This window comes from Mirounga angustirostris, unplaced genomic scaffold (genome assembly GCF_029215605.1).
Source record: "Mirounga angustirostris isolate CCGP_5_RB_7025 unplaced genomic scaffold, mMirAng1.0.hap1 SCAF_12, whole genome shotgun sequence".
NCBI classification, from domain to species: domain Eukaryota; kingdom Metazoa; phylum Chordata; class Mammalia; order Carnivora; family Phocidae; genus Mirounga; species Mirounga angustirostris.
Genome location: NW_026991720.1, coordinates 43,589,108 through 43,616,923, shown reverse-complemented (window position 1 = coordinate 43,616,923; position 27,816 = coordinate 43,589,108). Strand labels below are relative to the sequence as shown.

Here is a 27,816-nt window from a genome sequence, read left to right as displayed (position 1 = left end):
GATGTTATATATTTCACATGTTTCTTATTAGTCTGCATTTCCTTATGCATCAAGTGAACCAACTCCCTGTTACCTTTTAGTTTAGTAGGACAGCTGCTGCTCCATACCACGGGTGACCATGTGGTCAGTCAGGAATCAAAGATTGTTCATCACTGCTTTTTTATGCATTCTCTTCCCAAACCATAGGTTTACCTAAGCAAAGGAAGTTCTAGTGAATCTCACCGTTTTTAACACCAAATGTATGTTTTTGAAACAACAACCAATTCTCTGGCACCAACTACGTTCAATTGGACAATTCCATTCTGACATCACCCAGAGTTAGTACAGACCCCAGAGGACTGCCCCCACTTTAGATGCCAGCTTCAAATGGGGTGGCCAGGCCACCAAACTTCTGCCCAGCCAACTACCAATTTGGGGGGGTTCCCATCACCTCCTCCTCAGGTTTGCAAATTCACTAGAGCTCACGGATCTCAATAAAGAACTTTAAACATATTAACCAGTTTACTATAAAGGACACAGCCATATGGAAGACATGTCTAAGAAAGGTATGCAGCTTGGGGATGGCACAGAGTATCCAGGACCTCTCTTGGTGCATCATCTTCCCATCACATCAGTATGTATACAAATAGCCCATTTTTCTTCATTCCATTTCTCTTGCTTGTTACAAAGAGAGTCAAATTTATTAGAAAGAGGACACACAAATCTCTCTCAATCTCCTCGTTCAAGTTTGTTTTGTGTTGTTTGTTTTTTCCCCACTCAATCTTCAGCAACCTTCCCCTCTGGGAAGGTGAAGAAGGGAATTTAAAGTTCAAACCATCCTATTTTTTTTTGGTCTTTCTGGTGACCAGCTTCCACCTTGTAGTTATCTAGGGACCTTATCCTTCTCTAGAGAGAAGTATAGGTTTGAGTTGCTTCTTACATATTAATTTGTTGGAATTCAAAGAAAATTTGAGGTTTTGCTTAATTTCCTAAAAACCTACATTTGGTGGAGGTAGAGCTAGTAGGAATATTCTGAATTAAGAAATGTTATATTTAATAATAATGTACAAGAATAATCATATTCCTTTTTGTTGGAAATGAAAGCCAGTTGTACCAGAATGCATGAATTATGCTGGCTTATTTGTTGGCTCTAAGAGTTGTTTCTTTTTTCATATTATGGTACTGAAAACAACACATACAACACACTATCCTATTCTTATATTAATTGCTTCTGCATTAGTTTGCTAGGGCTGCCATAATGAATACTATAGGCTGAGTGGTTTAAATAATAGTAATTTACTTTTTCATAGTTCTGGTGTGATCATAGTTTTGGCAGGTGTGGTTTCTTCCATGGCCTCTTCATGACCTGCTGCCTTCACAGCACGTCCTCACATTGTCTGTCTGCCTGCAAATGTCTGGGTCTTTAATTTCATCTTCTTATAGGACCACCAGTTATACTGGATAAAGGCCCACCCAAATGATCTCATTTTACCTTAATTACCTCATTAAGTGCCCTATCTCTAAATATAGTCACATTGTGATCTCCTGGGGGTTTGACTTTAACATATGAATTTTAAGAGGACACAACTCAGCCATAACACCTTCTTTGCATCCTTGTATGTTTTTAAATGATCTTTAAAATATTCTAGTTCCATATCACTGTTATTTAAATTTTGCATTTGCTTTTAATAGTTTATAGGCATAAGCTCCCCCCCGCCCCAAACGATCAAAGCAGTTAGTTGAACCCAGGTAACTCTTTGGCTACTAAAAAAGCATAGTGATAATAACACCTCTATTGTTGAATGTATATACAAACAGTCCATTTTTCTTTAACCATTTCTCTTGCCTATAATGAAAACAGCAGAATCTAGGGGAAAAACTGAAAAAAGAAAATTATATAGGGAAAGAAGAGTAGGAGAGATTAAACTGCACTGAATACCTAATACATTATTTCTAAGGATAATCTGGACCCGGAGGTCCCACCAAGAGAAGGTAGAAAGGCCTTCTATTCAGAGGGTATACTTTGGGGTTTCTCAAGGATTGTGTACCCTGCTCCCAGGCCTAAATATTGTTAAATATTATGGTTCCTCAACTATTTGGCAACATAAAGTAGTTATACCACAAAAACACTGCCAGAGAACAAGTTCAAACCTACAACAACTCCACCTGATTGGCTGGGTTGAAAACTTATTCTCTAGATCACATATTGTCTATCCACACACATCTAATAGAGCTTCCCAACTGCTATGACAGATGTGGAGGTTAACAGTACACTGGGATGTTGCTTTCGCCCAAGGCTGTGAACAGAAATCATCATTTGAGCATGCCCTAATGACAACAAAAGTCTTCTGTTGGGGTATAAATGTGATAGATACAATGGAGATCGAGATTTAGGAGTGAGCATTATGCTGTATTTGAAGCCCTGAGAATGGGTGAAAATACAGAGAGGGAAAGTGGAATGAGAGAGAATAAACCTAAGGACCACAACATGGAGAATATGAACATTAAAGAGAGAAATTTTGGAAGAGAAGCCAGTAAAAGATTTTAAGAAGGGCGAGCAGGAAAAAAAAAAAAAAGAAGGGCAAGCAGACAGGATGTAGAACCAGTTGGGCTGGTACCTGGGAGGCAAGGTTTAGTGACATGAGGACTGAAGTTTCCATGCCATTTAGCAGCAAGTGGTTCATTAGTGTCCTTAGTGAGGGTGGATAAGTGGGCACAATGGTAACAAAATCTAGATTTACAGTGACTGAAGGAGTAGGAGGTGGGGAAGACTGAGTGTTTATGACCTTTTATGAAGAAAATTAGCTGTGAGGGCGCCTGGGTGGCTCAGTTGGTTAAGCGACTGCCTTCAGCTCAGGTCATGATCCTGGAGTCCCGGGATCGAGTCCCACATCAGGCTCCCTGCTCAGGGGGGTCTGCTTCTCCCTCTGACCCTCTTCCCTCTCTTGCTGTCTCTCATTCTCTCTCTCTCAAATAAATAAATAAAATCTTAAAAAAAAAAAAAGAAAATTAGCTGTGAAGGGAATGATTGGGCTTTATATAAGTAAAGGGAAGTGGGAAAATACTGCTTCTTTCATTAAAGCAATGTAACAGTTATTTGCCCAATTAACACCGATTCTCCCCTCTTTCTTAGTCACAGCATCCCATCTTACTCCAAGTGACACCCTACTAAAAGAGAAGAGCTCCCAAACTTCCTTTCAGCTATGGGTAACCAATGAGATTATAATCTGATATTGCATGGGTTTTCTAGTATAACTCCTTAAGAACAAGACTGATCACAGAGCAGAAGTTGCTGTGGGCCCTTCTGCTCTTTTTTTTTAAATCCTTTCCCCGCCCCTTCCCTTGCTTTGCGCTTGCAACAGGCATCTTGGATCATGAGGCAAGTTGAAGAAGGAAGAGATTGGGTACTTTGTGATGCCAAGGTGCCACCAAACCGCACTCAGGCAGTCTACCTGCAGAGTTCTTTATGTGAAAGAAAATCTTTATTCTGTTTCACCCATGGCAAATTCCGTCAAACACAATTTCCACCAAATAATGTGGACACCCATTCCAAATTTTCAGTGGTCCCTGCAAGTCTTACTCCTGCCCTCCATTGAAAAAAATCAAAGTCATTCGATGCTAAAGCACTGAAATCCCTGCCTTGAGGACCTCATTTCCCTCTTATCCCAGTAACTTCTGTCCAAGGCAGAGCATTGCAGCCAGGTTTAGCTAACCTTGCCCTGCGCTTCCTCAGAACATCTTCCTAACATCCCTTCTCTCTCCACTATAGGTAACATCTCCCCGTCTGTCCATTCTGGCCTTAAAGCTACCGAAATCTCTCTCTTTAAAAAACAAAAAAAAAAATTCACAATCCTCCTTCCCACCCCACGACTCCCGTGAACTACTCTCCCAGAAGTCTTTCCTTTCCCCCACGTGCAAAAGAAAAGCGGAGTCCGTGCGCGCCAGCTTCTCCCTCAAACCGCCTACCTACCCGCTCACAGGCCACTTCCCCAGGCCCCCTGGCCCTCACTCGCCCCAAATGGCGCCCTGACTGCCAGAGCCTCTGCACCCCTGCTTTTTACTCGCCTCAGCGGGAAGCAGGCTGGAGCGCCCCTCCTTTGTGAATCGCCTCCTCTCAGGCCTGCACCGTGCAGGCTGGCCTCCTCCTTCCTCTCCCCTTGTCCTCAGTCAGCTCCTCTTCCTAAGTGTCGGAGGCGTTAGGCCCGAGGAAGGAAGGACACCAGGAGCTCAGAGGAGGGAACATAGGCTGTCCTAACTGAACACACTCAAATGGAAGGGCCGGTCTGGGAGAGCGGGGGGCGCAGGGACCGACCGGTCCTCTGGAAGCACCGACACCTGGGCGTCCACGCACTGGAGCTAGCATGGTGTGGAACACTCTTGAGCTTCTCCAGGTGCCTCGGGACAGAGCAGCCCGGCGGCGGGCCTCGCCCAGAGCGCATGCACCGGCCAGCGGCGGGAGGGCGGCGCCTGCGCAATAGGCAGGCAGCGCGTGCTAGCCAGGGTACGTAAGGGCGGGAGCCAGGGCGCCAGGTGCCGGGGACTCTCCGGGTCGCCGAGGTCGGTTTGGAGCAGGCGGGGGTGCGGGGATGCGGGTCCCGAGGGAGCAGGGTAGACTGGCTTGTGGGACGGGGGCGAGGTGTGAGCCGTGGGTAAGGAGACACTGGGCCCAGGGGAGGGGCTCCTCCAGAGCCGGAAGGGGCGGGATAGGCACGCCGGCCAGGCGGGGACCAGAGCCTGCAGGCCGGGCCCAAGCCACCGCCCTCGAGTGGAGCTCCTGGGCGTAGCCCGACGCGCTCCAGGCGCCGCACAGCTCCCCTCTTGGCCTCCCAGGCCTCAGTCTTCCTTCGGGGCTGCTGCTGCCGCTCAGGGAGCAGAGACTTGCTCTGGCAGGATACGGCCCCGCCCATGGGCAGCGCTGCCCTGTGTCCCCGATCCCAGCGAGCGGGAAGAGAAGGTGAGGACGCTGCCACCCAGACTTGGGGTTCTGAAAGGGACCTAGGATGATTTCTCCCTTCCTGGCCGCGCTGAGCGCCACTGCCCCTTCCTAAATATGAACACCTGTTTTTCAGCCTAGAAAATGAACTGCTCTTCAGAAAACAACGCGCACTTTGAGGGTGGTAACGCCAGACCCTTTTTTTATGTGCATGCTGTGGGCCAGCAGCCTTACCCGAGTCCCTGGTACCAGAATCCCACCTATAATCCATTCTCTGTTCCTGGGGCAGGTAAGAAATCTGAGAAGTTCAGTGGGGTTAGGGACCCTCCCCCTAGAGCAATACCTTAATCCACGACTTCCCTTTCCTCACCCTGTCCTGACAAAAGAGATTATGGCAGCACACAGGGGCAGTGTTTGAAGTTCATCTTAATAGGTAAAGTTGGAATTCTACCTATATGCCACTTATTCTGCCAAATACTGAAGTAGGCTCTCTCATTTGACCTCACCAACCCCCATGAGCTAGGTAACATTGCTGTGTTTCACAAGTGAGGCAACAGAGGCTCAGAGTCCGGGACTTGCCCAGAGTTACACAGGAGTCAAACCAAAATTTTATGTTATGAGACCAGTCTGGTAGAGGTACCTTAGAGCTCCTAGTCCTATTTTTTCAGCAAGGCCTAAAAATTCTAAAAGCTGTCATGGTGAGGTCAAAAAAATACTTTGGGAGAAGAATGATGAGTCTTAAAATGTTTGGGAGGTAGACCTCTGGGATTTCATGCATTATGGGGTGGGAGGGGGCTTTAGGCAGGGCAGGAGGATCCATGGGGTGATTCACCCTTCTCACCTCTAGTAAAGATTGTTAAATCTACTCTTTTGCTACCCTCTTGTAGATAAAACATGTTGTGTACCTTAAGCAACTTGTTTTCCAGGTAGAAAACTAGGTGTGACAAGGAGTGCGGCAGGCAGGGAGTGGAGGGGCAGAGGCAGAGAATCTCAAGTGCTGAGCTCCACACTAAGCTAACAGCTGGATGCGGAGCTCGATCCCATGACCCTGAGATCATGACCTGAGCCAAAACCAAGAGTCCAGTGCCACCACCTGAGCCACCCAGTTGGTCATTGCTCCCAGTTGGTAATAGCATCTTTTTCCTCTGCCTATTAATGATTCCATCCTCCCTGACCCTTGGCAGCCACTAATCTTTTTATTATCTCCATAGCTTTGCTTATTTCTGAAAGTTATATTGGAATCATATAGCATGTAGATTTTCCAGATTGGCTTCTTTTGCATGATGGGCATTTAAGATTTCTTCTTGTCTTTTCATAATTTTGCAAATGATTTGGTTTTACTGCTGAACATTTCATCGTCTGGTTTTATGACACTAGATATCCTCTCAACTACTGAAGGCTAGCTTGGTTTTTTTCAGGTTTTGGCAAGGGTATTTTTGGTTTTGGAAGAAAACAGCAAACCTTCCAAAGTAACTGTATCATTTTGCATTCCCAACAGCAGTGAATGAGTTGCTGTTGATCCCCATCTTCACCAGCATTTAGTGTTAGTGTTTAGGACTTTAGCCATTCTAATACCTATGTAGTGGTATCTCATTAATTTAGTTTGCATTTCCATGGTGACATTGTGGAGCATATTTTCATGTTTATTTGCCATCTGTATATCTTTAAGGTGTCTCTTAAGGTCTGGCCTATTATTTGGAGTTTTGTTTTCTTGGTATTAAGAGTGTTTTGGATGTTTTAGATAACAGTCCTTTATCAGATGTATTTTACAAATATTTTCTCCCAGTCTGTAGTTTGTCTTTTCACTTGACAGTGTCTTTTGCCGATTTTGATTTTAAAGAAGTCCAGCTTGGGGTGGTGGGGTTGGGGATTAAAAAGTCCAGGGGCGCCTGGGTGGCTCAGTCGTTAAGTGTCTGCCTTTGGCTTGGGTCATGATCCCGGAGTCCTGGGATCGAGCCCCGCATCAGGCTCCCTGCTCAGGGGGAAGCCTGTTTCTCCCTCTCCCACTCCTCCAGCTTGTGTTCCCTCTCTCACTGTCTCTCTGTCAAATGACTAAATAAAATGTTAAAAAAAAAAAAAAAGTCCAGTTTGTCAATTCTTACATGGATTATGGATTGGTATTGTAGCTAAGTCGTCAGTATCCCTAAGGTCATCTAGGTTTTCTCTCATGTTATCTTCTAGGTCTTACGGTTTCCACGTTTTACATGGAGGTCTGTGGTCCATTTTGAGTTAATTTTTGTGAAGGGTGTTTGTTGTAAGGTCTGTGTCTAGAATCACTTCTTGGACGTGTATGTCCTGTTGTTCCAGGACAGTTTATTGAGAGGACTATCTTTGCTCCATTGTATTCTCTTTGCTCCTTTGTCAAACATTGGTTGAGCACCTTTATGTAGGTTTCTGTGTTAGCTCTCTATTCTATCCTGTAGATCTATTTGTAATTTCTCATGTGTTGGGTAGATTTCACCAGTGAGCCTGGCGCTTTCTGTTCTGGAAGGTAATCAGTTATTGATACAATAGATATAGGTCTTAATAGATTAACTTAATAGGTATAGGCGTATGGAAATGTCCATTACTACTTGTGTGAATCTGGCAAACTTTGCCTTTCCAGGAATTGGTTGATTTTGTCTAGGTTATGGAATCTTGGAACAGAGTTCATAGTATTTCTTTTATCTTTCCTAAGTTAGAGGCTAGATGATTGATTTTTAGATCTTTACAAAGCTTTAAATTAAAAACACTGCCTTCGTGCCATCCAACAAATTTTGACAAATTGTATTTTCACTTAGTTCCAAATATTTAGAACTTCCCAGATTTCTTCATTGATTCAGTGTTTCTTAGTAGTGTATTTAATCTCAAAGTATTTGGGATTTTACAGTGATCTTTGTTTTCTATATTCAGTTATAGGTTAAGTGCAGACACTGTTTGATTAATATGTTTTTTAATTTGTAAAAGTGTTTTATGGTCCACAATATAGTCTGTCTTGCTGAATGTTCCATGTGGGTGTGAGGAGATGTGTATTCTGTTGGATGAAGTAATCTGTGTGGATGTCAGTTATTTCTAGTTGGTTGAGGGGGGTGTTGTGTTTGATTGTCTTTGCTGCTTTTTTTACCCACTGCATCTGTCCTGTTCTGATAGAGGAGTGTTAAGGTCTCCCAATGGTAATAGTGGATCATTTTATTTCTCCTTGCAGTTCTATCACTTTTTGCCTCCCATAGTTTCACCCTCTGTTAAGGGCATACACTTTAGGGATTGTTATGTTTCAGTGAAGAATTGATGTTTCATATAATGCCACTTTGTATCCCTGATCATTTCCCTTGCTCTGAAGTCTGCTCTGTCTGAAAGAAATAAAACATGTCCACTTTCTTTTGATTAGTATTAGTATAGTACATCTTTCTCCATGCATTTATTTCATTCCTGTCTTCATATTTATTCATTTTTAAAGATTTATTTATTGGGGGGGGAGGGGCAGAGGGAGATGGAGAGAGAGAGAGAATCTCAAGCAGACTCCACGCTGAGCAGGGAGCCTAACATGGGATTCAATCCCATGACCCTGAGATCATGACTTGAGCTGAAATCACGAGTCAGATGCTTAACTGACTGAGCCACCCAGGCAGCCTTCCTGTCTTCATATTTATTTATTTAATTTTATTTATTTTTAAAGATTTTATTTATTTGACAGAGAGAGAGTGCCAGAACACAAGCAGGGAGAAGCAGGCTCCCCACAGAGCAGGGAGCCCGATGTGGGGCTCGATCCCAGGACCCTGGAATTATGACCTGAGCTGAAGGCAGACGCTTAACCGACTGAGCCACCCAGGAACCCCCGTCTTCATATTTAAAGTGAATTTTTTGTTAACACACGTTTTGGCTTTTGTATATCTTGTAATGTTTTCTTGATTGCCAGGCATTCTGTACTGGATAAAAAGAAATGCTTTAAGTAGGCTTTAGTAATGTGTTAAGTTGTGGAGGTGGGACAGGGATCATAGTCCTATGGTTATTGAAGGACTATAGTTTTAGGTCTCAGTCTTTTAGTGAGATTGTGCCTTTGGACTATGAACTACACATCTACTTAACTTTCCTCCTCCCATTGGGTAGGGAAGGGTGGTTAGGGTTGGTTTGAGATAAGTATTTGCCTACCCACCCCACCATCAGTTAGGCTCTAGTTAACTAGCTTGTTCTGAGGTATGGCCTTGCCAAAAATAGTTTTCCTGGCATATATCACAATGCCTTCTTGTTCCCACTCTCCCTGTGGGAAGCACAGGGCATTTTTCTCCTAGATTTACTGTGAGAACGGGTTGAGCTATTGAAGATAAAACTCAAAAAAAGCAAAGGTTCCCCTTGCAGTTTTGAACTGTCAGATGTGTTGACCCTGAGCCTGCAATTTGTCAATAACAGTTCAGGTTTCCCTACCCTACAACTAGTTCCCATAGAATTTTTATCTCTTGGATTTGTGTTCCTGTAAATTGTGCTTGTCTACAGTCACATATCTCGCCAACATTGGGGGTAGCACTTTGCCCTGTAACCTAGTGCTGCGAAGGATCTGAAAAGAGTTCTTGATTTTTTTTTTTTTTTTTCAGTTCAGGTTTTTTATTTTGTTTGGAGTAAGTGACTTCCAGGCTTCTTACACATCCAGAATCTGGTGTCTACTACCTTTTAATGTTAATTACATATGCAGTACACAGTGCTATGCAATTGAAATAGAGGGTTGAATTTATGCATTAAGTGAGATATAGCATTTATCTTTCTCTGTCCAACTGATTTCTCTTAAGAAAATGCCTTCAAGGTCCCTCTGTTGTCACAAATGGTGGGATTTTTTTTTTTTTTTATCCTTCCCTTCTTTTTTTTTCTTAAAGATTTTGGTGGCATTTGGAAGAGAGTATGGAAAGAGGATGTCCCAGAAAAGTGAAGAGTAGTTGCCCTGAGGGGGAACCCACATACAGCTAGAGCCTACAGGCTTAGTGGGAGAGTGAGATGATAGAGTGACAAATCAGATAATGAGGGCCTTTTGGCATCCTAAGGAATGTAGTCCTTGTTCCTCATTTCCTCACTGGCAGTGACAAGCCCTTCAGATCTGTCTCTGGAGTGAGGGATCAGAATTGGGTCAGAAAGATAATTCTAGTAGTGGTGTGGATCACTAACCTATGATACATCAAGGAGATGGGTCAAGGAAATTAGTAGGAGTTACTGAGGTAAAAACGTGGGAGATGACTTAAAGTCCTTTGCAAGGTTGCAGAAGGGGGAAGGCATTAGAGTAGCCATAGATATTGCTGATTGGGGGGGAGAAAAACCCCAACACCCGTGTTTTTGTAGAGGTTGCCTGATAGGGTCCTGCAAGGGTTTTAGTGACAGGGACCTGCTATTAAGGTATTTTGTTCCACTGTGTGATACAGTACAACATGTATGGTGGGAAGTTATCTGTCTCTGTAGTTACACGAACTTCATTCTGTTGACTTCTAACCTCTGTAGACAATGTTGAACTCCAAGCTGAGACATGTCTGCTTCCTTTCAATGAAGGAAAAAATCCATGAGCTTGTATGTATAAATACCTTAGCCAGGTCCAAGAGGCGTTTTGGTCAATCCAACAGTGAAATTGAGTTCATAAGATCAACCTCACCATATTGAGTAAGTTGCCTACTGACACCGATCTCAGGATAACTATTGCTTTTATATACTTAAAAGTTTTATCTTTGTCAGTTGTATAAATAGGTTGTACGACATCCAGTGTCTTAGCCCACGTGAATTTGTGTGACGGAAATGCATCTGGTGTTACTGGCACCACTGCACTGTTTACTTCTGCAGCCTGGGAAACGGGAAGCTGTATCTGTGAATGAATGGTGCGGAATGAACAGGTTTAGAAAGGCTTGTACTTTTGTTCTTTGCTCTATAAGTGCTGACACAATTATTCTTTCCTCAGCCACAACAATCCTGAATTATGCTTGGGGGGTGCTAAGTCTCTCTGAAAAAGTCACTACTAAGTAGGGGTGATTCATAATATGCTGACTATCTGATGGCCTGGCAACCAACCCATCAGACAGATGCTTGCTCTTGTGGTGAAGGAGGATTCTGGAGGTCCCACCGTTCAGATCCTGAGGATATCCAGGGAGAAGTGGGGGCCAGTAGCTACCAACTGGCATGCAAGAAACTGCGTATTTTACCAATCGGTGTGGCCACGTGACTGCGTACCGGCTGAATGTTGTGACTGGCTGCGGGAGACCGAGTGGCTGACTACTGTGTTCTCTTCCTAGGTTTCAGAAATGGAAGTCTGTATTTTCCATATTCAGTGGTACTCAGTGAGTCTCCTGGCTTCCTCATCCCTCAGTCCCCGTTGCCCACTGCGCTTAACCGAAGACCTGTGTTCTGTAACACAGCACAGTTCCGTCAGTGTAGTGGCTATGGAAAGAAAACGAAGACGAAAGAGACTCAGACTGAACCTCATCAGGCTGAAAACAGGACTCAGAAATAAGACACCCACTCAGAAGGTGGTATGGTGACCAGTATCCCGACTTCTAATATTGACACAGAAACTGACAACATTCCTGAACCAACAGATGGGTTTTTTTCATCTGTAGCCCAGAAGCAGCAGCTACATGGTGAGAGCCCTTCTCCTGACACTGTGTATAGAACATCACCTCAAGTAAACTATGCATCTGGGAAAGGGGAAATGAGGCTAGAACAGAGCAGAGGATCCCCTGTAACACAGTTCTGGGAGACTTTGAAGGAAACTGTCCGTTTGTATGACCTAGCTTATGGTAAAGCCATGCCAGACATCATGGTGCAGCATGGTGGGATGTCACAGAGTTCTCGTGAGAGTACAAGTGTGCTTCGTAACCATCACGAGGGTGCAGATGGCATTACGTGTAACGATGAAGAAAGCACTATCTGGTCGGAGCCGTGTCATGATATAAGATGTGATGAGGTGGTAAAGTTGGGCTCCATCATGGAAATGAACTTGGGTAAAGAAAAAGGCTATGCAGCTGTTCCCCAATTCCTGTCCTCTCCAGATGAAGCGAAAGACAAAGATGAAGTCCAGGATACCCTGAACTCCAATCTGTGCCAGTCTTCTGGAGATGGCAATAAGCTCCAGCAGGAAAGGCCAGTCTGTTCCAGCAATAAAGCCGTTGAGGACCTGAGCCTAGAGTCCAAATCCCGGAGTCCCATTAGCTTTGGGGAAAGCATGCCAGACAATGGTAGTGGGGGCCGTGGCTTCCCTGTGAAAGTGGACGAAGGTGAAGTGGTAGAGAGCAACAGCTACCCTGAGAATTATGTCCTTCCCCCTACCTCCCTGGCCCAGTTCAGCCAGGTCACTGAAGGCATTCAATGTGATATGAGCCATTGGCAGGATGCAGAGCACGGGAAATCCCCTGAGTCCTCACCAGAAAGCAGAAAGCCAACAGAAGAAGAGGCAGTCAGGTGTGGGGAACTGGATGAGGTGGTAGAGAGGGACAGCTATTCAAAGTATGTTCCTCGCCCTGCCTGGTTGGCCCAGATGAACAGCAGGGGGGTGGATGAAGGGATTCAGTGTGATAGGAGCTGGTGGCAGGAGGCAGAGCTGGAGAAATCCCCTGAGCAAATGCCTTGCAAAGATGAAGAATCATCACCAGACTGCAAAACTAAGGGATCATGGAAGACCATCACGAATGGGAAGTTGAAAACAGATGAAGAAGAAATGACCGTGAATGATGAGATTGAGGAGGAGGATCATGAGAACTTCAAAAAGTGTGCAAAGATTAAAAAAACTGTGAAAGGCAGGAAGCAGAAATCCCTGAGCAACTTCTCAAGTGGGAACACAGTCTACTTATTGAAGAAAAATGCTGCCTTGAACACTGTACTTCCCAAGGATTCAGAAGACTGTGAGTTGGAAGAGGAAGCTGAAGATGAAATGTATGAGACAGAATGCCTCTTTGAAGAAGTTAGTCCACTGGGCCCTGTGACATCTTCCAAAGGAAGGATTTATCGTGAGGCTGGCAGGATCATCAGGCTGCCACCTGAGTGCTCTCTGCCTCCCCAACTTATTGTGTGGCCCACCAGAAATAAGTACAGGTTAAAGCTTGGAGAATACGAGAGCATCCCCATGGTATGCGCAGTGACAGGACAGAATGGCAGGTTCCGAGGGGAGGGACTGGAGTCCAAGAGAGCCTCTCACAAGGCCTGGGAATGTAAGTGACTAACGGGCTTGTCCTGTGTGGTTGTCTGTAGTGGTTCCATACTGGGTCCTGGATGCAAAGGCCATCATAGATTAATAGTATTTCTCCATTTTGAAAGTATGTTTTTCAACAACTGTAGGTGCCCATGTTTGTAGGATTGGCAGAGATCCCAGGTTTGAGGTCCTGCATTCTAGGAAACTGTAATGTAATTTGAAACAAAGAACTGGGGCGCCTGGGTGGCTCAGTTGGTTAAGCGACTGCCTTCGGCTCAGGTCATGATCCTGGAGTCCTGGGATCGAGTCCCGCATCAGGCTCCCTGCTCAGCGGGGGGTCTACCTCTCCCTCTGACCCTCTTCCCTCTCGTGCTTTCTCTCTCTCATTCTCTCTGTGTCAAATAAATAAATAAAATCTTAAAAAAAAAAAGAAAGAACTGTAGGAGATGATGGAGAGCTGGGTGGTGGTAAAGGACAGGGGGCTGAGAGAGAAAAGAATCATGGACATAGATCTAGATGGAGTTGCTGAGAACACGCAGTCCACGTGGAGGCGGTGAATTTTGATACAAATTTGGGGGCTGTGGTTTGGAGTGAGAATGGAGAGAGTAGCATGGGCTCAAATGGGCAGCCAGCGCAGGTCAAGTGTGTTCCAGGGATTGAGCCTGAGAACAGCCAGCCAGAGGGGAGACCTGTGATGAGTTGGGAAAGTGGGTCTGAGCAGAATAGGCTAAAATAGTAGAAATTTTCCTTTTTAGATTTTTGTCCTGTAGGCAATAAGGAGGTGCCAAAACTGAATAGAGAAAGGCAGGAAGAAAAGTGTTCTAGGCATCTTTAGCTGATGGTAGAGTGTAGGAGGAATTTGAAGCCTGTCTGTATGGCTGAAACCCCTGTATAAAGTCAGTTTAACTGAACATTGCATATAAAGTGATAAGGTCCTAACTCACATGGGAGTAAAAGATATACATCTCAGAGAATTCATTAACAAAATTGACTCTTTAAGAAAAAAAGGCTGGGGGGCACGCCTGGGTGGCTCAGTCGTTAAGTGTCTGCCTTCGGCTCAGGTCATGATCTCACGGTCCTGGGATCGAGCCCCGCATCGGGCTCCCTGCTCCGCGGGAAGCCTGCTTCTCCCTCTCCCACTTCCTCTGCTTGTGTTCCCTCTCTCGCTCTGTCTCTGTCAAGTAAATAAATAAAATCTTAAAAAAAAAAGAAAAAGAAAAAAAGGCTAGGATTTGAACTTGAATACCTATAGAAAATGATAACATCCATGGAAAAGTAAAGTTGGGAAGGGAAATTGTTTTGCTTTACTGTGTCGTTGTCGGCTGGACTAGCAGGATCTTGCACATCTGGTTGAAGCTTGAGTTTGGACCACCCTATGTTTAGGGAGGGGGCTCAAATGAGTGGGAAGGGCCCAAAGTAGACCCTGGGTGATGATTATACCTGGGGCGCAAAAATGAAATGAAGTGGGTAAGTGATGAATAGGATGCATAAGGGTCCCCGGGGAAATTTAATTAAGTTCCAGTCTTAGTTTTTAAACCAAAACACTGTCCATCTTACCTTTAGTCTTCTCAAAGTCTCAGTTGCCTCTGCTGTCATTTCCCATCAGTGTATAGGATGTTTTTTCCATCCTATCACGGCCCTGTGAAGAAAATAACTTCAATTTACTCTTGGTTACATGGTTAAGATTGTAATTTTCAGGCTGAATTGTCTAGATTGTGCCTTATTATTGTTTTTTTCAAATGATTTTTTTTCTGGACTGTAGAATCATACAGAATAGTATCTTGAATGATAGATTTTTCTTGAAAGACGTGGTTTTCTTTGAAAGATGTTTTTTGGATTTCTGTTTTCCCTTTTGTTTTTAAGCAACTTGGGTAATTTAATGCATGAGTCCCTTCTTCCCTCAGGTAACTGTGAGAGATGGAAAACTGAGGTACCTTACAAAGTTTCGAACAGATCGAGGCAGATGCTCTGTACCTGCTGTACACAGGTATCTATCCTGTGTCCAATTTGGTTGTCTCATGATTGGCTTTTAGGGCTTTGTTTGGGGTTTCCTACTCAGTGTGTGTTCTGCCCTCCAAAACTAACACTGCTTGTGGGCAGTGAAAAATGGCAGCATTCTGACTGCGTTATAGACCTGTAGATCTATAGATCCTCGCTTACAAGTAGATTGGAGCCAAAGCCTTTCAGTCCTGTGGAATGTCATTTTTATGCTGATTTTCCACATTTAATTCCCAGGGCTGTGAATGGTAGTCTTGTGTGTTATATGGGGTTTTGTAAGTTATCCTGGTGGCTTCACTTAAAGTGTCCCAGTTTAGTGGTGGTAGAGCTGGGTACTGGAAGTTCAGGGTCTCCCTTAAGGGGCTTAGTAGCATGACGGGCTCTCCTTCAGACTGAGTTTTGGCATTAAGTATCCCTGCCCCACCTTCAACCTCTAGGCCTGGAGTGTCAGGGAGTAAGCAGTTTCTGGCCTTTTAAAGGCCATCCTGCCTTGCAGTGATTATAAAGGGAAGTCCGATAACCAAGGCAAAAATGTCATGATCTTCAACCTTCTCCTAAAGATGGAAACTAACGACATTAGTAATGATTCTCTGTAGATCTTGAGTCTGTTACACAATCAATTTAAGGAAATGTAGTATTCCATTGTTATTTCATAGGAAAGAAATTGCTGAGTTCCAGCTACATAATAGAAGAGCTAAATAGTATATCATCATGATGGCTTAAAGTCCCTTGATTTGAACTAATAAAGTGATTATACCAACAAAAAGAAAATGTGACATTGCAAAACCTTTGGAATTAAAAGGTATAAAACAGCAAATAAAGTCAATTGCGTGGTTGTGTGATTCTCAAGCATTTTTTCCCGTCTCAAAATAGCCACATCACTGGTAACACCACCAGTAGAGCTGGGTCATTCATGAATACTTCTGCCATGTATATTACTGTCTTATAATCTCCAGGGACCTTTACATATGAGGAAAAGGATGGTGGAGTTGAGGATGGAATAAAGAGATGAAGGATTCCCCATAAACAGGAACTACTCTGGGAATGGTGAAGGTACCTTACTCATTTTGTATAAATGGAAACCAGGCATAGAGTAGCTTCACTGATGGATCCATCCAGGAGTAGTCTGTAGTAGTGTCTTCTGTAGTTCCACCCATTGTACTCCTTGAAACAAAGGAAACTTTAGGGAAACTTTTTTTTTTAAAGATTTTATTTATTTATTTGACAGAGAGACTGTGAGAGAGGGAACGCAAGCAGGGGGAATGAGAGAGGGAGAAGCAGGCTTCCCGCTGAGCAGGGAGCCCGATGTAGGGCTCGATCCCAGGACCCTGGGATCGTGACCTGAGCCAAAGGCAGACACTTAACCAACTGAGCCATTCAGGCGCCCCAGGGAAACCATTTTTCATGCTTTTAAAACCTAAGACCTAGATGGTCAACTTGTAATCAACAGTGTCTCAATAAATGGTAGAGTTTAAATCTGACTAGGTACCAAAAAGATTTATATGTGGCTGAAGACTCCCTATATTTGAAAGAAAAAGGCATGGTAGCATTCAGATGTGGGATTTTATTGTTGTGTGACCAACAATGCCTCTTTGGAGGCATATATGAGTATATGTATGGGAACAGCAGTGTTGTCTCTATGTTAAGCTGTGTGAACATATACTTCCTGTATTTGTAACTCCTTATACTAACCTAATACTTCTGTAGATAGCATAGTGAAATGTAAAATGTGATAGCAATGCTGTGGAGGCAAGGAAGACAGTATTACAAAGCCGGTTTTACATAAAGATGTATGACTTTGCATTATTCCCAGCTCAGGACTGCTTTAACTCCAGTTCTGGCCTGTATCCTATGTAACCTATGGCTGGAGAAGGTTATCTGCTTATACCCAATGTACTGTTTTCATTTTCATGACATGACACATGAAGCAGGCATACTTGTCGCACCTTTGAACCATGGTGTACATTTTTTGTGCTAATGATAATTGCTATATCTTCTATGGTATATCCCCATTATGTAGTTAATTTTTTTAAAAAAGATTTTATTTATTTGGACAGAGAGAGCGCGCGTACGACCACAAGCTGGGGGAGCGGGAGCGGGAGAGGGAGAAGCAGGCTCCCCGCTGAGCAGGGATCCTGATGCAGGACTCGATCCCAGGACCCTGGGATCATGACCTGAGTCAAAGGCAGACGCTTAACCAGCTGAGCCACTCAGGTGCCCCTATGTAGTTAATTTTTTAAATAACTACTAGAGATAACAGTTTTCTATGCCCACCCCCACCCCACCACGTACAGATTGCGTTCTGAGTTCTGCTACACGTGTGTTAGAGCCTTTGACCTCATCACAATGTCCTCTGTATCCCCTTGCTCTATAAAATCTGGGGACTAAGGTTCTGGACTTTATGGGTAATAGTTGTGTGGATGCCTGGATCGTAAACCATCTGATTCCCTGTCAGTGAGTTACCCTAAAGAAAATTGTAAACTGTAGGGAGTTGCTTGCTTTGTTTTCTGGTTTCAAAGTACCTTCTCAATTGGAGGGGTAATTTACTGTCCCTCCTCCATCTAACACCACGTGTGGGGTTGGGCCTGCGGTTCATGAGTGGGTGGACACAAGCGGTGCAGTATGGTATCCACTGGTATGCACTGGTACTTCCAATGGAGAATCTATCCATTCAGTAAGATTATATTGAATACTAATATGTCATTCAGTGTTTTGGAGGCTGAGGATATAACAGGGAGCATAGTCTGAGCCCTCAAGAAGTTACCAGATTAGTGGGCAGTCAGGCAAGGAAATAGTCACTTTAGAGTGTGCTAGGTGCCTTGGTATTGAGAAGCACACAGGAGGAGCAGCTGAGAGATTCTGGGATTGGGCTAGGCTTCTGATTCAGAATTGAGGTGACTGTTGGCACCATCTTTAGAGTAAAAAAATGCTGAAGGTATCTTGCTTGAGAGCCGATAGAATGGTGGAATGTCTACAGGACATCGAAGTGAATAAGTCTAGGGCTCTCGAGAATGTTCAGGGCTGTCATCATCAGAGTATTGATACTTTAAGCCATAAGCATCACTGAGAACAGAAGAGTGAAGAGAAGGTCTAAGCCAGAACTGTGAGAAACATTCCTATTTAAAGGACTGAAGCCAAGAGTTACACTGGAGGGTAAGCAGGAGCAGCTAATGAGATAGTTTGGTTAGAGCATCTGAAAGGGTGTCATGAAATCCAGTTGCTAAGGATCTTTCATGAAAAAGTGGTCAACAGTGTCAAATGCTAAAAAAAGGACTAGAAAGGATTTGTTAGATTTGATAATGGCAATACTGGTGGTCCTAGCAAGAGCACTTTCAGAGATGTTATGGACTGAATTATGCCCCAAGCTTCATATGTTGAAGTCCTAACACCCAGTGTGACTACATTTGGAGAACAGGACTTTAAAGGAGTAATTAAAGTTAAATGAGACCATAAGACTGGGTGCCTGATTCAAAAGAACTGTTCTTACAAAAGAGCAAGAGAGAACAGAGTGCTCTGTGTGGGCATAGAGGAAAGCCACCCTTTGTAAAAATCTGAGTATAACTTGACTCCCCCACCCCCAAATTTCTAATAGCCTACTGTTGACTGGAAGCCTAAACAGGTAACATAATTGGTTAACACGCATTTTGTATGTTGTATTATATACTGTATTCTTGCAATAAAGTAAGTTAAAGAAAAAGTGTTAAGAAAATCATAAGAGAAAATACATTTACTGTATTTGTAGAAAAAAAATCTGCGTGTAAGTGACCCACAGAATTCAAACCCATGCTGACAAGGGTCAACTGTATGGGTAATTCTTTCAAGAAACTGCTCAAGTAGTGACCCCCAACTGAGGCTGTTTCCATACATTTTATTTATCTTATTATTAAGCCATTTTATTGAGGTATGATTGCTGCACATTGTGTACAACTTGATGAATTTGGAGATAAGTATATATCTGTGAAAATATTCCCCACAATCTATGCCATAAACCTTTAAACGTTTGTTCCTGCATGCATGCATGCTCTCTTTCCCTCCCTCCCTTTCTCTCTCTCTCTCTCTCTATATATAACTCTCTCTCTATATTTATATATATGTAAAACTCTATATAAAATTATATATAGAGAGAGGACATAAGATCTTCATAAAATATTAAGTATATGATATAGTATTATTAATTGTTGGCACTATGCTATGAAGTCAATTTCTAGGATTTATTTATCTTATATAAGTAAAACGTTTTACTCTTTGATACCTTCTTGTTTCCCCCTCACCCTAGCCCCTGGGAACCACCATTCTACCCTCTTGTTTCTGTGGGTTTGACTATTTTATTTTAAGATTTTTTTTTTTAATTTGAGAGAGAGAATGAGATAGAGAGCATGAGAGTGGGGAGAGTCAGAGGGAGAAGCAGACTCCCCGCTGAGCAGGGAGCCTGATGTGGGACTCGATCCCGGGACTCCAGGATCATGACCTGAGCCGAAGGCAGTCGCCTAACCAACTGAGCCACCCAGGCGCCCAGGTTTGATTATTTTAGATTCAGGTGGTGTTATGTAGTATTTGTCCTCTGTGTCTGGCTTATTTCAGTGAGCATAAAGTCCTCCTCTTTCATCCGTGTTGTCACAAACTGTAGGACTTCCCTCTCTTTTATGGCTAAATAATACTACATTGTGTTTACCCATTTATCTGATGATGGACATTTTCATTGTCTGCATGTCTTGGCTATTGTGAATCATGCTGCAATAAACATGGGAGTGCAGTACCTCTTTAAGATCCTGATTCTAATACCTTTGGATATATACTTAGACTTGGGGTTAGTAAAAAAAGTAATTATATTTTTAAGTTTTTGAGGAACTGCCATACTGTTTTTGGTAGCAACTTCAACCTATTTACATTGCCACCAACAGTGTACAAGGTTCTCTTTTCATCACATCCTCACCAACTTTTTTTTTTTTTAAAGATTTTATTTATTTATTTGAGAGAGTGAGAATGAGAGAGAGAGAGCATATGAGAGGGAGGAGGGTCAGAGGGAGAAGCAGACTCCCTGCTGAGCAGGAAGCCTGATGCGGGACTCAATCTGGGGACTCCAGGATCATGACCTGAGCCGAAGGCAGTCGCTCAACCAACTGAGCCACCCAGGCGCCCCCTCACCAACTTTTATTATCTTTTTTTCGTAATAGCTATCCTAACAAGTATGAGATAATATCTTATTGTGCTTTTGATTTGCATTTCATTTCCCTCATCAGTTATTTTTTTTTAAGGTACTTGATGGTTATTCTTTGGAGAAATGTCTGTTCAATTCCTTTGTCTGTTTTTAAAATCAGCTTGTTTTCTTGCTATTGAGTTGTAGGAGTTCTTTATATATTTTGTATAATAACCCTTTATCAGAGATATATGGCTTGTAAATATTTTCTCCCATTCCATAGGTTGCCTTTTCATTTTGATTGTTCCTTTGCTGTGCAAAAGCTTTCTTAGTTTGATGTGTTGGTGTCATAGCCAAGACCTCAGTGTCAAGACTAATGTCAAGAAGCTTTTTCCTATGTTTTCTTATAGGAGTTTTGTAGCTTCAGGTCTTAACATTATCTGTCTATCTATTTTTTATTATTACTATTATTTTTTTTAAGTAAACTCTACGACCAATATGGGGCTTGAACTCATGACCCTGAGATCAAGCGTCACATGCTCTACCAGCTGAGTCAGCCAGGTGCCCCTCAGGTCTTAACATTTAAATATTTACTCCATTTTGAGTTGATTTTTGTGTGTGGTATAAGATAAGGTTCCAGTTTTATTCCTTTGTATGTCGATATTTTTGGTTGTCACAAGTGAGGAGTGGTGGTGCTAGTGGCATCTAGTGGGTAGAGGCTAGGGATGATGCTGAATATCCTACAATGCACAGAAGAGACCCCCACAAGTGAGATTTAGCCCCTGAAATAAATAGGGCCAAGGTTCAAAAACCCTGCTGTGGGTGTCTGGCTGGCTTAGTGGGTAGAACATGCAGTGCTTGATCTTGGGGTTGTAAGTTTGAGCCCCACGTTGGGTGTAGAGATTACTTTAAAAATAAAATCTTTGGGGCGCCTGGGTGGCTCGGTCGTTAAGCGTCTGCCTTTGGCTCAGGTCATGATCCCATTGTCCTGGGATCGAATCCCACATTGGGCTCCCTGCTCAGCGGGAAGCCTGCTTCTCCCTCTCCGGCTCCCCCTGCTTGTGTTCCCTCTCTCGCTGTGTCTCTCTCTGTCAAATAAAAAAAAAAAATCTTTAAAAATAAAATCTGTAAGGGACTCCTGGGTAGCTTAGTGGGTTGAGTGTCTGATGCTTGGTTTTTCCTCAGGTCATGATCTTGTGACTCATGGGATTGAGCCCCAAGTCGGGCTCCACGCTTGGCAGGAAGTCTGCTTGAAGGTTCTCTCCCTCTGCCCCCCGCCCCCGACTCATTCCCCCCACCAAAAAAATCTTTAAAAAAAAATCTTAAAAGAAAAAACCCAAAACAAAACAAAATTCCTGCTGTAAAGGAGAGGAAAGAGCTAGACAGATACGGGATCAAGGGAGGATTTTGTTTTTTAAAGGGATGAAAGAATCTTGAGGTTATTAGTTGCTCTTGGGCAGGGAAATGGACCCCTTTAAACAAGGTAAGAGGTTGTGAAAATTGATACAGACTTTCTTGGAGGGCAATTTGGTAGTATATGTGAAAATTAAAATATGTAATTCCACTATTAAAGAGCTATTCTTTTGAAATACGCACACATGTACACTAAGATATTTACTCATAGGTTTTCATTACAGTGTTTGTGGGAAGATGGAAGATTTTGGAACCAATTCCAACGTGTATGTGGGAATTCTCAGGACACCAGCAGGGTGTCCTACAATTTAACTTAATTCTGATACTAAATACCTGGAGAGAGTATCAAATTCCACAGGTAAGGGGCTCAGTCCTACAAGATTGCCCCACCCCTCTTCAAATGCCACTCAAAAGCCCAGGTTATCACTTATGTATGATTCTGATAGACTAGGTTGAATGTTCCAATGCCCCCTGCTTTGGGTTTGATTAATTTGCTTAGAGCAGCTCAGAGAATACACACATTTTACTTACTATAAAAGTAAAACTCAGGAACAGCCAGACATAACAGCTGCTTGTATGTGCGGAGGGGTGAGGAGCTTCTATGCCCTGTTCTGGTGTGCCACTCTTCCAAGACTTCCATGTGTTCACCCTTCTGGAAGCTCTCCAAATATACTAGAGGCTCCATATTACATGGGCATGATTGCCTATTGGTGATTCATTCACTCTCCTGCCCTTTTACCCTCCCCTGAAATCAGGGGTGTGGGACTGAAAATTCCTGATGTTATACATCCTTAGGTGTTTTCCAAAATTCACCTCATTAACATAAACCCAGTTGTGGTGGAAAGGGGCTTGTTATGAGTAACAAAACACCCATTTTGCCTTTATGGCTCTGAAGTGATTTCAGGAACCAGGAACAGGAGACCAAATATTAAAAAAAAAAAAAATTCTTCCATTGCTCTCCTCAGTCATGAAATTCCAAGTGTTTTGGGGAGATGTGATCCAGAAACTGTGGATAAAGACCAAACGTATACGAGAAATATATTTTGGTCATCTGAATGACCATGTAGGGGGCTAAGGGCAGGTTGCTTCAGATGGGTCACTTTGACATGAATGTTGAGTTAAAAGCAATAAAAACCCAACCGATTGAGGAAAAGCTCTTTATCTCCCCCTCAACTGCCTGCCTGTACCAGGAAGAGCGCTATTAACAGATTCCTCTTTATCTAAGATACTTATTTGCATAATAGGGCAGCCTTTGTTTTCCAAGCATCTCTCCTCTCCCTGCTAATGTCTTGCTCAGTCCCCTACTCCTGTCCTTAGCTCATATAAGCGTCTTATTGCTTCACTGTCTTTGGAATTTCATACGTAGGAAACTTTGATTTTCTCTTGTTATTCTGTTTCATGTCAATTTGATTCTTAGTCCAGCCAGAAGGACCTTGAAGGGCAGAGAACGTTCTCCCTCCACAACAACCAACCCCATACATATTTTTCATAAATCACCATTCCATAGAAGGATAAATAAGAAACAACTGAATTGCACAAAGAAGAATGGTTAAATGGTTAAGTAGCACATTCCCACCAAGGATTTTGTGGCCATTTAAAGCTTGTAGTAAGCAGTAAGACTGCCAAGATAGAGTAAGGGAGATGAAGTCATAGAATAGTATTCATAGTGTTTTTCAGTTATGTCAAACTAATTAAAAAAACTGGTAATGTATTTTTTAAAAGATCTTGACGGCTCTATAAAACCATTTAAAGTAGATTTTCCTTTCACTTTTTACTCTGTAATTGCTCTGAATTGGGAACTTTTTATGATCATGTATTTTAAAATTTTACTGAAACAAAAATTTTTTTTAAGAAGGCTCCATGCCCAACATGGGGCTTGAACTCACAACCCTGGGATCAAGAGTTGCATGTTCTACTGACTCAGCCAGCCAGGTGCCCCTACTTTTATAATTTCAAAACAGTTTTTAAATGCCAGTGGCAACAGAGAATGCAGTAGGATAATGAAAGGAGGAAGATCCCTGAGGAAGCAGGAACAGATAATGATGATAGCATAAGTAAGAGCAGGAGCAACTAACGTTCATTTAGCAATTGAAATGTTCCAAACTGTGTTCTAGATGTTTTACAACTATCAGGACACTTAATTCTCGATGATTCTATGAGGTAAATATTATCTGTCAAGGAAATGGCAGCACAGAGAGGTCAGGCAACTTGCACAATCTGATAGCTCACGAATGGTGCAGCTGGATTTCAAAACCAGGCAGTGTGGATCCTCCAGAGCCAGTGCTCTTAATCAATGCCCTCCACTGCTGGCTGAGAGTTGGGGTCCAGGGCACAGGTGGAGATTGGCCTGACAGGAAGAGAAACCTGATTAAACCATTGTGTTAGTTTTCTGTTTCCGTATAACAAATTACCACAAACTTAATGGCTTAAAACATTTATCATCTTACAGTTCTAAAGATCATAAATCTGGGCAGGCTCAGTTGGGTTTTCTGCTTAGTGTCCCACAAGACCCAAATCAAGATGTCAGCAGGGTTGGGCTCCTATCTGGAGGCTCTGGGTAAAGATTCTGCATCCAAGGTCGTTGAGGTTTAAGTTCCCTTTGGCTGTAGGACAAAGTTCCCTGTTTCTTTGCTGGTGTGGGTCCTCTAACTAGGATTTGCTGTAGTAATTAGAGTCTGGGCATTCCTCACCTTGTAGCCCCTTGTAGCCCTGTCATCTTTAAGTCAGCAATGGCACAAGGAATGTTTCACAGGCCTAGAATCTGAGTTCCTATATTGCTCCCAGCCAGAGAAAAACTCTGGCTGTTCAGATTTCATTAGGAACATCCAGATAATTTCCCTTTCCTTATGCTTATAAAATAATCTAATCACGAAAAAATTCATCATATTAACAATCCTCGAGATTAGCAGGAAATCTTGGGGCCATTTTAGAATTCTGTCTGCAACAACTATGATGACTGATTGGTAGATATCTTGGTGAAGGGAGGTCTGAGGGCTTGTAATGACTTCCTGAATAGGAGTGGAAAATGCTCCACTCGAGAGGAGATGTATGAGAATGAAGGTTTGAGTAGGTAACTAACAAACTTTTGGTTTGCTAGTCAGCTTTATGGGCTCAGTAGAGTTTGGAGATGATGAATTTGTGGGGATGCCAATCTATATGGCTGTGTGATTTTTCTTTTAAAGATTTTATTTTTTTTTAGAGAGAGCATGTACAAGTGGGGGCAGGGGCAGAGGGAGAGAGAATCCCAAGCAGATTCCACGTCTGAGCATGGAGCCCAACGCGGGGCTTGATCTCATGGCCCTGAGACCATGACCTGAACAGAAACCAAGAGTTGGTTGCTCAACTGACTGAGCCACACAGGTGCCCTGTGATTTTTCTCTAGTGTCTGGTTATAGATGCAGAAGTGGTTTGAGGTTTTTCTGAGAAAGCAGGGCAAAAGAACTACAGGTCAAGGGAGATGACAGGCTTAAGTAATGGGACTCTGGGATCAAGCCAGAAACAAAAGATAGAGAAAACCAGAGTGAGGGAGTAGGGACAGTAGTTACCTTGCAAGGGTTGGAGGAGATGGCCAGATTTCTAGTTAAAGCAGGAAGTGGAAGAAGGCTCCTTTAAGAGGCTAAAGATACAGAGCAGTGGTTCTCCAAGTGTGGTTCTCAGACCAACAATGTTAGCATCGTTTGGGGACTTGTTAGGAAAATTCCCAGGTTCACCACAAACCTACTGAATTAGAAATTCTGGAAGTCTGGGAGCACAGGAATCTCTGTTTTAACAAGCACTGTAGTTGATATTGATGCCACAAAGATTTGAGAATCATTGATGCAGACTTTCATATTGTTTAAGAATACTTTTATCATGAATAAGATTCCAGAAGGACAGTAAGAAATTTCTAGAAGAGTTATGAGAGGAGTCGGAAACACTGAGACCTACAGGAGAGGTCAAATGGCCCATGTTTTGCATGCTGACCTAGGATGCCGAGGATAAATGTAAAGGACACCTGAATTAACTGGCCTTAGAATTTTCAGAAAACACAAACCTCAGCCTGCCGATTCCATTCTGTACCAATGTGTTACTCAGGTACTACTATTCCAAGGCCAAGAGTGGGAGCATTTATTGATGAGCAGGAGATGGGTCCATTCTGGGACTGGATTGGCTGTTCTTTAAAGCGGGGGGGTGGAAATTCAACCCCCAGGGAAAGAGGACAGAAATGGGAGAAGAGTTACTGGGGCCCTGAAAACAGGAATACCCCTGCTGAAGAGGGAGGGACACCTGTGAGGATGATCTATCTCTATATGGTTCAGTCAAGATCAAGACTTACTCTCGCTCAGCTGCAGGCACCACACTGATGGGCTGTGGCACAAAGAGGAGCACAAGTGGGCTGTGTTTAATCAACAGGAAGATGAAGGAAGTGAGGGATGTATTTTGGGACGTGGGTAGCTGACCCCATATAATAATTCCCCTATATTTTTTTAAAGATTTTATTTATTTGACAGAAAGAGACACAGCGAGAGGGAACACAAGCAGGGGGAGTGGGAGAGGGAGAAGCAGGCTTCCCGCGGAGCAGGGAGCCTGATGCGGGGCTCGATCCCAGGACCCTGGGATCATGACCTGAGCCGAAGGCAAATGCTTAATGACTGAGCCACCCAGGCGCCCCTCCCCTATATTCTTAAAAATTTTCTGAGTCAATGACTCTGGGAAAAATCTTGGGACTCAGGCAGTAAAATCCAAGCAAGTGAAATACAGTGTAGCCACACAAAATTTTTCATTGCTTTTATATTAACAAACCATCTCAGGTGATTATAAACACACACCTTTTGCTGCAACAATGCTAAATGTACTTGATATTAAAATAATCTGTTTTATGCTGTTAAAAAAACCCCCAATGTTCGTATCAGTGTTTACAGCATTTGTGTAAAAAAAAAAAAAAAAGCCTATATTTATTGTGATATATAAAATATTTCTGGAAGACCACACAAGAACCTGGTAAAACCGGTAGCCACCGGGGAAGGGACATGGGCAGCTAGGGGAGAAAGGAAGGAGGAAGAATTTCATGATTCAACCCTGTGTACCTTTTAAATTTGGAGCACATGCATGTATTATTCAGAAATAAAAAAGAAATCCATTAAAAAAATAAGGAGCTTTTATTATCCTCGATAACAGAGAAAAGTTGAACCTGAAGTCTCTGGGAATTAAGTAGCGCCCTGGGGAGGGGAAGGCTGCAGCAGCACCTGGAGCTTCCTCAGAGACTCATTCCCTCGGCCGGGCCACCCTGGCAAAGGCAGCTCGAAGGAATCACAAACCGTAGGGGTCAGCGGGAGGACGACACTGAACAAAGCTTCTCTGCCTGAAATCAGCCGCTGTCCAGAGCTAGTGCCTGGGAAGGTACAACTCACCCTCCTGGGATCACATCTTTGCTGGAAGGCAGGTGAGAATTCACACACGTGACACCAAATACCCTGCTCTCTAGGCGGCTCTCTCCTAGTCCTCCCCGATTCCACATCCTCTGGTCTTTGGCCACAGTGTCTGATTTGGGAGAAGAGAATGTTGAACAAGTCAAGTTGTTGTCAGTCCGAGTCTGAACTCTCATTCGACTTGGAAGACTTATGCTTTCGTTTCTTCTTCTTCTTCTTTTCTTTCTTCCTTTTCTTATGCTTTTCTTTCTTCTTCTTTTTCTTGTGTTTCTCTTTACATTCTGAGGAACTGGAGCTGCTTCCATCCTCATCGGAGGTAGAATCCTCCAGTAACTGTTTCAACTGCTGTATCCTAAACAGAAGATTAACCAAAGAACCATATTTAACAAAAAAAAAAGGTAGATAAAAATGACATAAGAGCAGCAGTGAGGGTAAAAAACATCATGAATAACCACCTTACTTAAGATAGTACTTATTTATTTTTTTTTTAAAGATTTTATTTATTTATTTGAGAGAGAGAGAGAGAGCACATGAGAGGGAGGAGGGTCAAAGGGACCAGCAGACTCCCCGCTGAGCAGGGAGCCCGATGCGGGACTCGATCCCGGGACTCCAGGATCGTGACCTGAGCCGAAGGCAATCGCTTAACCAACTGAGCCACCCAGGCGCCCGATAGTACTTATTTTTATTTCTGCATGTTTTCCCTATTCTTGTCCACACCCATGTCTCTTTGGCAGGACTGTACCCAGTGTACAAGCCATTCTGTATTCTTTTCACTGTCCGAAGTATTTCTGCATGTTTCTCCAGTCCTTACTACATAACT

General features: G+C 43.2%; 2 protein-coding genes across 8 annotated transcripts in view; one reads left to right on the top strand and one right to left on the bottom strand.

The window, feature by feature from the left end:
• The first annotated feature begins 4,471 nt into the window (after positions 1-4,471).
• On the top strand, positions 4,472-27,291 carry LOC135362088 (uncharacterized). Of its 3 annotated transcripts, none has more exons than XM_064575085.1 (3): positions 4,472-4,536; positions 5,049-5,201; positions 11,149-27,291. In XM_064575085.1, the coding sequence occupies exon 3, from the start codon at positions 11,388-11,390 to the stop codon at positions 13,065-13,067; it is 1,680 nt and encodes a 559-aa protein (XP_064431155.1). In that variant the 5' UTR covers positions 4,472-4,536; positions 5,049-5,201; positions 11,149-11,387; the 3' UTR covers positions 13,068-27,291. The 3 variants fall into 3 exon arrangements, with proteins under 3 accessions (XP_064431155.1, XP_064431154.1, XP_064431156.1); XM_064575084.1 differs by having other exon boundaries at positions 4,526-4,933; XM_064575086.1 differs by lacking the exon at positions 5,049-5,201 and having other exon boundaries at positions 4,526-4,933.
• Positions 10,637-27,816, bottom strand: part of RP9 (RP9 pre-mRNA splicing factor) — a 37,243-nt gene continuing 20,063 nt past the window's right edge. For 4 of the 5 annotated variants that reach the window (XM_064575090.1, XM_064575091.1, XM_064575088.1 and 1 more), the window contains exon 6: positions 26,708-27,348. In XM_064575090.1, the coding sequence (XP_064431160.1) occupies positions 27,150-27,348 (199 nt within the window). In that variant the 3' untranslated portion in view covers positions 26,708-27,149. Of the gene's footprint in view, positions 10,725-14,597; positions 14,680-16,095; positions 23,936-26,707; positions 27,349-27,816 lie in introns of those variants that run through there. The other variant, XR_010406443.1, reaches the window with a different exon arrangement.

Excerpts from the sequence above, each read along its gene's own strand:
- LOC135362088 (XM_064575085.1), top strand. The coding sequence starts at position 11,388 with ATGGTGACCAGTATCCCGACTTCTAATATTGACACAGAAACTGACAAC.